This window comes from Heptranchias perlo, unplaced genomic scaffold, assembly GCF_035084215.1.
Source record: "Heptranchias perlo isolate sHepPer1 unplaced genomic scaffold, sHepPer1.hap1 HAP1_SCAFFOLD_996, whole genome shotgun sequence".
Taxonomy (NCBI): domain Eukaryota; kingdom Metazoa; phylum Chordata; class Chondrichthyes; order Hexanchiformes; family Hexanchidae; genus Heptranchias; species Heptranchias perlo.
The window spans coordinates 45361-53851 of NW_027140043.1; the positions used below are offsets into that span (position 1 = coordinate 45361).

An 8491-nucleotide genomic window follows, 5' to 3' on the forward strand; every position below is an offset into this window, starting at 1 on the left:
TGGAGTAGCTGTAAATGGCAACAGCAGAAACATGATCAGCAGCTGCAGTCCATTAAATTATATATATATTTATAAAAAGATGGGAGCAGTGGTTCCGGTCTGAAATTATTGTAATCAATGTTGAAATCAGAAGGTTTAAAGTGGCGAAACGAATGATGAGGTGCTGTTCCTGGAGCTTCCTTTGAGCTTCATTGGAACAGTATAAGAGGACACGGACATAGAGATCAGAGTGGGAGTTGGACGGGGGATTAAAATGGCAAGGACCGGCAGGGTCACGCTTGCTGACAGAACGGAGATGTTCAGCAAAGCGATCAGCCAATCTACGTTTCGTCTCCCCAGTGTACATGAGACCGCAGTGTGAGCAGCGAATACAGTATAACTAAATTGAAAGAAGTGTAATTAAATTGCTGTTTCACTTGGAAGCAGTGGTTGGGGCCCTGGACGGTGGGAAGGGAGGAGGTGAAAGGGCAGATATTGCATCTCCGGCACTCGCACGGGAAGGTGCAGTGGGGAGGAGAGCGGGCGTTGTGGGTGATGGAAGAGTGGACGAGGGAGCGGTTCCTTCGGAATGCTGAATGAGGAGGGGAGGGGAAGATATGTTTGGTGGTGGGATCGCGCTGGAGGTGGAGGAAATGGCGGAGGATGATACGTTGAATTTGTAGACTGGTGGGGAGGAAGGTGAGGTCAAGGGGGGCCCTATCATGGTTCTGGCAGGGAGGGGAATGGTTGAGAGCAGAATTGCGCGAAATGGGATGGACACGATCGAGGGCCCTGTCAACGACAGTGGAGGGGAGTCCTCAGTTGAGGAAAAAAGAAGACATATCAGAAGCATCGGTGTGTAAGGTGACATTATCAGAAGAGGTGCGACTGAGATGGAGAAACTGGGAGAAGAGAATAGAATCCTTACTGGAAGCGGGGTGGGTGGAACTGTAATCAAAGTAGCTGTTGGAATCGGTGGGCTTGTAACAGATATTGGTTGACAGCCGATCCCCGGAAATGGAGATGAAGACGCCGAGGAAGGGGAGGGAGGAGTCGGAGATGGACCGTGTGAAGTCGAGGGAAGGGTGGAAGTTGGAAGCAAACTTAATGAATTTTTCCAGTTCGGGGCGAGAGCAGGTAATGGCACTGATACAGTCATCAATGTACCGGAAAAGTGTTGAGAGTTGGGACCTGATTAGGACTGGAACAAGGAATGTTCCACGTATCCCACAAAAAGGCAGGTAGAGCTAGGACCCATACGGGTTTCCATGGCGACACCTTTTATTTGGAGGAACTAAGTGGAGTCAAAGGAGAAGTTGTTCAACGAAAGAACAAGTTCAGTCAATCGGAGAAGTGTGGTGGTGGATGGAAGAAGCGGAAGGCCCGCAGGCCATCAAGGTGGGGGATGGAGGAGTAGAGAGACTGGATGTCCATGGTGAAAAGGAGAGGATTCGGGACTGGGAACGAAAAGCTGTTAATGTGGCGGAGGGCGTCGGAGGAGACGCGGATGTAAGTCGGAAGAGATTGAACAAGGGGAGAAAAATTAGAGTCGAGCTGAGAAGAAATAAGATCCATGTGGGAAGAACAGTCTGAAATGATGCATCTCCCGGGGCAGTCCTGTTCGTCGATCGTGGGAAATAGGTTGGGGGAATATGACGTTTGATGACGTGTGGGAAAGTTCTCAGAGGAGATGAGGTCATTGACGGTCCAGCAAACTATGGCTTGGTGTTTGGCGGTGGGGTCGGAGTCCAGGGGAAGGTAGGAGGAGGTGTCGGAGAGTTGTCGTTCAGCCTCCTCAAGTTGGAGTTCTGTTCGCCACGCAACAACAGCGCTGCCCTTTTCAGCAGATTTAATGACAATGTGAGGGTTGGACCTGAAAAAACGGAGTTCTGTAAGTTCAGGTGGAGGTCGGTTCGAGTGAATGGGAGAAGCAGAGAATTACAAACGGCCGATGTCACGCTGGCAGTTCCGAAGGAAAAGTTCAAGAGAGGGTAAGAGGCCAGAGGAAGGGGTCCAAGTGGAACGAGAATTCTGAAGAGGGGAGAAAAGGTCCGCTGTACGGGGGGGGGGGGGGATTACTGTCCAAAGAAGTGGGCGCGGAGGCAAAGGCGACGGAAGAAGAGCTCAGCAAAATGTCGAGCTCGAAATTCATTGAGGTGGTGGCGGAAGGGGATGAATTTAATGGGATCGCCAACGTATATATCGGGCTTTATCGGCATTTGCTGTAATAAACAGCCTACATATTGGCGTTTATTGGCATTTGCTGGGATAACCAGCCTATATATCTGTGTTTAAAAGGGCCCTTTCCTGCCATCACCAGCATATTTATATGGCTTCATTGGTGTTTACTGGGATCATCAACATATATCTACGTTTATCGGGGTTCACTGGCATTACCAGCATATTTATCTCGGTTTATCGGGGTTTACTGAGATCACCAGCCTCTATATCTGTGTTTATGACGGATTACTGGGCTCACAAATCTATATATTTGGGTTGATTCGTGTGCTGACTGAAATCACCAGCCGACATATCTCGGTTAATCGGGTTTACTGGCATCATTAGCTTATAAACCTGGGTCTATCAGGGTTTACTTGGGTCACCAGTTTATATATCCGGGCTTGTAGGGTTTACTAGGATAACCACCGATGTATCTGGCTTCATCTGTGGGTTTTCTTGGATGATCAGTCTATATATTTGGGTTTATCACTGGATTCAATGGGATTACCAGGCTTTCTACCTCGGATTATCAGCTTTTGCGGGGGCCACCAGCCGAAACATATGTATATACTTCTATATATGTATATACACACACATATATATATATATATAGATATATATATATTATATATATATATATATATATATATACATACATACATATATATTTATATTGATTGATTGTGGTTAACTTTAATCACCACCGTGTATATCGTAGTTTATTACCGATTACTGTGAACAATATAGAGTCATAGAATCACAGGAAGATTACAGCACGGCAGGAGGCCATTTGGCCCATCGAATCTGCGCCAGCTCTATGCAAGAGCAATCCAGCTCACGTCCTGTCTCCGCAGCCATGCATTTTTTTTTTCCTTTCAAGTACTTATCCAGTTCCTTTAGAAGGCCATGATTGAATCTGCCTCCACCACCTCCTTGGACACTGCATTCTAGATCCTAACCAATCGCTGTGTAAAAAAATGTTTTTCCTCATGTCACCTTTGGTTCATTCGCCAATCACATTAAATGTATGTCCTCTGGTTCTTGTTCCTTCCGCCAATGGGAACAGTTTCTCTCTATCTACTCTGTCTAGAATCTTTATGATTTTGAATACGCCCATCAAATCTTCTCGCAACTGTCTCTGTTCCAAGGAGAAGAACCCCAGCTTCTCCAGCCGAACCATGCAACTAAAACCCCTGAACTCATTGTGGGAAAACTCTTCTGCACCCTCCCTGAGGCCTTCATATCTTTCCGAGAGTGGGGTGCCCAAAACTGGAAACAATATTCCAGTTGTGGCAGAACCAGTCTTTTATAAAGTTTCATCATGATTTCCATACTTTTGTACTCTATGCCTCCATTTAAAAAGCCCAGGATCCCGTCTGCTTTTTAAACCGTTTTCTCAACCTGCCCTGACACGTTCAACGATTTGTGCACATATACTCTCAGATCTCCCTCTTTCTGTAGCTCTTTTAGAGTTATACCCTCTAGTTTATATTGCATTTCCTCGCTCTTCCTATCAATGTGTATTGCTTCGCATTTTCTGCGTTAAATTTTATCTGCCACGTGTCCGCTATGCCACCAGCCTGCCTATATCCTCTTGAAGTCTAATACTATCCTCCTCACTGTTTACTACCCTTCCATGATTTGTGTCATTTGCGAATTTTGAAATTGTGGCCTGCACACCTAATTCTAATTAATTTATATATATGAAGAAAAGCGGTGGTCCCAGAACCGACCCCTGTGGAACACCAATGTACACCTCCGTCCAATCCGAAAAACAACCGTTCACCACGACTCTTTGTTTCCTATCACTGGGTTTATCACAGTTTGCTGACACACGAGCCTACATATCTGGATATATTAGTTTCAGGGCTTATCAGGTTTTTCAGCCTATATATAGGAGTCTATCGGCGTTCACTGAGATCAACAACATGTATTTCTGGTTTATCAGGGTTTGTTGGGATCACCAGCCAATATATCTGAGTTGATCAGGGTTTACTGGGATCACCAGCCTGTACATCTGTATTTATCGGGGTTTACTGGGATTACCAGTTGATATATCTGGATTTACAGGGGTATGTTGATGCAGCCAGTCTACATATCTAGGTTTTTCGTGGTTGCCCAGTATCACCAACCTATATTTTTAGGTTTTTCGTGGACATTCACGTCCCCAGGAAGACAAGTTCTGAAGTAGCTCCTGTGTAAACAGTGTGTTTGTTCAGTGACTGTAATTAAACCCAGTCAGCGCGGGACCTCATTTTCCGAACGGTTGAATTCGCTCTGCTATAATTAAGGAAAATCCACTCAATGTTTCAATCGGAGAACTGATCCCAGCACGAGGACCAACCATCGAATCATCGCTTCTTACTGGAGGGGAAATAATGTCTCTGAGTTTTATGATCAAGCTTCAGATTCTATGGGCGCTTAATGACATACAAAAGATTTACTACCCCATCCTGACTGCGTTCGGTGTCCCGGGTAAGTTACTATCTGCACCTGGTACTTCAGGAAGCCGAGTTTATCTGCACGCGGCTTCTTTGTCCGCCTGTTCATCTCTTTATTTTATTACTTTCCCTACATTACAACAGTGATTGCACTGCCAACTTCATTGGTTGTGAAGCACTTTGCAAGGTTCTAAGATTGTGAAAGACGCTATTAAAGGGCAATTATTTCTTTATTTCCGTTTCTCTTGTGTGTGTTTGATAATGGCCCATGGACCACTGATGTGAATTCCCATTCATTGGTGTCAGTTCAATGAAAAGTGTGCCCTTAGTTGCCATTATTAGTAACATTCCAGGCGATCTTATTAAGATCCCGGTCTTTTTTCAGACTGCAGCACACGTCATGTGACTGGATCTTTCTGTTAATTAAAAGTGTGCATTCTGCTGTAAATACTGAGTCCGACTGACAAGTGAGAAATGTTTTATTATCTCACACGGTCTGCAATTTTGGCAGATATAGTTAGTTATTTAGTTGTACAGATGTGTCCTACCAGATAAATGACGAATGCATTGATGATCCAATCTGGTTCAACTCTTTCGCTTTCCACCGCTCCATGGTCTACATTGGTGTCACTGTCTCTGAATGGTTAAATTAGAATGGTTCAGTGAGCTACTATTTATTTTATTCAAATCATTTAATGGTTTCATTTCTAATAATTAATCTGCATTAAAATCTAATCCCGTGCCTGTCAGGTACAGTGCTTCGTTTCTCTGATCGGGACCCTCAATCAATTTAAGGATCGCATTCTGATAGTGAAACTCATTCAATATTTTATTGTGCATAATCCCTGTATAAATTGGAAGTTTATTGAATTCGCACTTCTGAAGGGAAAGAGCAAGATTAACACTTTTGACGAGAATTCAGATCGATTTGTAATCACAGATAGGTATGAAGGATTCGAGGGGAACTGAGGAGACTTATTTTCACCTGGAGGATCATGGGAGACTGGAACTCGCTCCCTGAAAGGGTGGTGGAGGCAGAACCCTCAACTCATTTAAACAGGAGAGATTTGCACTTGAAGTGCGGTAACCAACATGGCTACGGGCCAAGTGCTGGAAAGTGTGATTAAGCTGGTTAACTCGCTTCGACCGGCATGGACACGATGTGCCCAATCGCCTCCTTCTGTGCCGTAACTTTCTATGATTCTATGATTCTATGGTGTATTATATTACAAGTCATATTAATCCACAATTTAATTTAAATGCTCTATGTTACAAATGTTACCTTTAATGTAATTATAAAACTTGCCTGCAAAATTAACGACATTATATTATCATTTTCTACATTTGTATTTTTGATGCGGAGCATCACACATGACCCTGACTATCTAATTGCCGATCACGGAGCAAAGCGTGACTGTAACTCCTTTCATCCAATGATTGATCATTGGGAATCAGGGAGCAGAGTATCAGACTGGACCTCACTTCTAATATATAAAACGAACAGGGATTGAAATATTTAGTATTTTTGACCAGGAGAGGAAAAGTGGAATAATTATCTCAAGACGAGATAATGTGGACGACGACAGGCTGTTTCCGTTTCACCGTGTCCACAACGATAGGACAGTAGAGGGCAAGGCCTGCAATTGAAGGGTGAGTTTGGGGGATAAAGTCAAAAGTAAGCTGCAAAAAAAATATTTCTGTGTTTCAGTGGCCAATCTCTGGAACAGGCTCCTTCGGGAGGCAGTGGAAGCAGTTAGTATTGATTCATTAGCGAGGTTTCTTCCAGAAAATAAATTTTTGGGGACAGTAAATGAGTAATATGAGACATGACGTATGGTTAGTTTAACATGCTTGGGAGGGAAAAAGGTGATTTTGCTTCTATGGTTCCCAAACATGGGGCTTTCCTCTCCTCCTGTCTTGGTCTGTTGTACATTAATTGACAGAGACTGATTGCTATGATTTGTTGCCAACTCCATTATCGTTGCATCATGCGATTACCGGGAAGGTAGAAGGTGCACTCGATGGACCTTGGTGTTTCTTGATCTACCAATTCCTGTGTTCCTATACTCCAATCCCTTATGTTTATTAAAACATTGGGTGGACGGTTCTGATTTGTGCAATTGTACTGATGTTCTTAATGCCTTGAACAAGTGACCAGAGTCAGTGTATGAGCAAAAACAATGGGTGTTGTTCGCTCTCTATTCCTCACAAAGGGTATCAGCGATTCCATCATTCCTCTTCAACCCCGGGTGCTTATATCCCTTCCGCACCTCGGGACATGAAATCCAGGTATCACCCCAGCAGCTAACGCGCAAACACTGTAATTCAAACATGCAAACATCTCAGCTTTTCCTTCCCCCTCTGGCTCAGGTGTCGGTGAGGCTCTAGCTTCCCATTTGGTTACTTCTGTACTCATTCGAAATTAAATTTCTGTTTTGAACCATGTTTCATTTGATCCCGTTGCTTCACGTATTTGCCGATTCATTACCCTGATTGCAAAACCCGTCACAGCTAAAATAATCAGATTCCATCACTGAAGGCAAAGTCAAGCCGCAAATTCTTAGGGCATTTGAGTTTATTTTGAAGGACATTAATATCCCTGATCTATCATCTGATCCTTCCTTTATTTCACTGGAAACGCATCAAATTAGTTTTTTTCACTTTGTCTGGTGAATCATTTCCCTATTTCCGTCTTGCTTACAGTTAACGTGGTGACGATTGTTATCCTGTCTCGCGGAAAGTGCGGTCTCTCCAAATGTGTCACTCGCTACCTCGTGGCCATGGCAGCGGCAGATCTACTGGTCGTTATCATCGATCTGATTTTAAGGCAGATTCCTATTGTTTATTGGGAACAATTTAGTTTTCTGCGGGTCATTAGAGTGTGTAATATCCACGCCGTCCTTTTGTATGCAGTCACGGATTTTTCAGTCTGGTTCACGGTCACTTTCACCTTTGATCGATTTGTGGCCATTTGTTGCCAGAAGCTGAAAACTAAATATTGCACCGAGAAGACGGCGGCTGTGGTTCTCGGAACAGTGACCGTGCTGAGCGGCTTGAAGAACATTTTCTGGTATTTTCTGTATAAAAATGAGTATTGGCTTTCTAACAGTCCCTGGTTTTGCAGCGTGAATCCCGAAGTATCTCGTTCGCTGGCCTGGGCGGTCATTGAATTAATGCATTACATTTTCACGCCATTCATTCCATTTCTTTTGATTGTACTGTTCAATGTATTAACGGTCAGACACATTTTAGTGGCCAGCAGAGCCCGCAGGAGAATCCGGGGTCCGAGCAGTGGGGATAGTTCCAGTGACCCAGAGATGGAGAACCGAAGGAAATCTATCATTGTACTGTTTGTTATATCGGGGAATTTCATCCTGTTATGGGTGGTGTTCATGGTGTGTTCTGTATTGAGACGATTGGATTATTTGGGATATCCTGTTCCCCTGCCCACATTTGTAGGAGAAATCGGCTTCATGCTCCAGCTCCTGAGTTGCTGCACGAACACTTTTATTTATGCAGTGACCCAAAGGAAATTCAGAGAGGAGTTGAGGAATGGAGTGAAATATCCCCTCGCAATGATGGTCAAATTAATTAGATGAGAAGATCTCACACTTTCTAACATTCTCAGGGATTTTGTTTCATATTCTATAGAATCCAATATTGGGCATCTTTAACTCTTAATATTTTGTGAAACATTTCACGCTCTGGTCCCGTCTTAACAGCAAGTTAATGTAGCCATTCTTCACCAGATACGACCCAGGCATGATCTGTCGACAGATGCGGTTTGACCGTGCACTTGCCCAATAGCGGTTAGCTGCTTTAGACAGTCCTGTGCTCAGCTCGCAGTCCGG

The 8491-nt window shown here is 44.0% G+C and overlaps 1 protein-coding gene across 1 annotated transcript; it reads left to right on the forward strand.

Moving 5' to 3' along the window:
- Window positions 1-4577: 4577 nt before the first annotated feature.
- Window positions 4578-8239, forward strand: LOC137320185 (probable G-protein coupled receptor 139). The gene is made up of 2 exons (XM_067981905.1): window positions 4578-4674; window positions 7344-8239. The coding sequence occupies exons 1-2, from the start codon at window positions 4578-4580 to the stop codon at window positions 8237-8239; spliced, it is 993 nt and encodes a 330-aa protein (XP_067838006.1).
- The last annotated feature ends 252 nt before the right edge of the window (window positions 8240-8491 follow it).

Excerpts from the sequence above, each read along its gene's own strand:
- LOC137320185 (XM_067981905.1), top strand. The coding sequence starts at position 4,578 with ATGTCTCTGAGTTTTATGATCAAGCTTCAGATTCTATGGGCGCTTAAT. Across the intron at positions 4,675-7,343 it reads GACTGCGTTCGGTGTCCCGG|TTAACGTGGTGACGATTGTT; the intron begins GTAAGTTACTAT and ends TCTTGCTTACAG.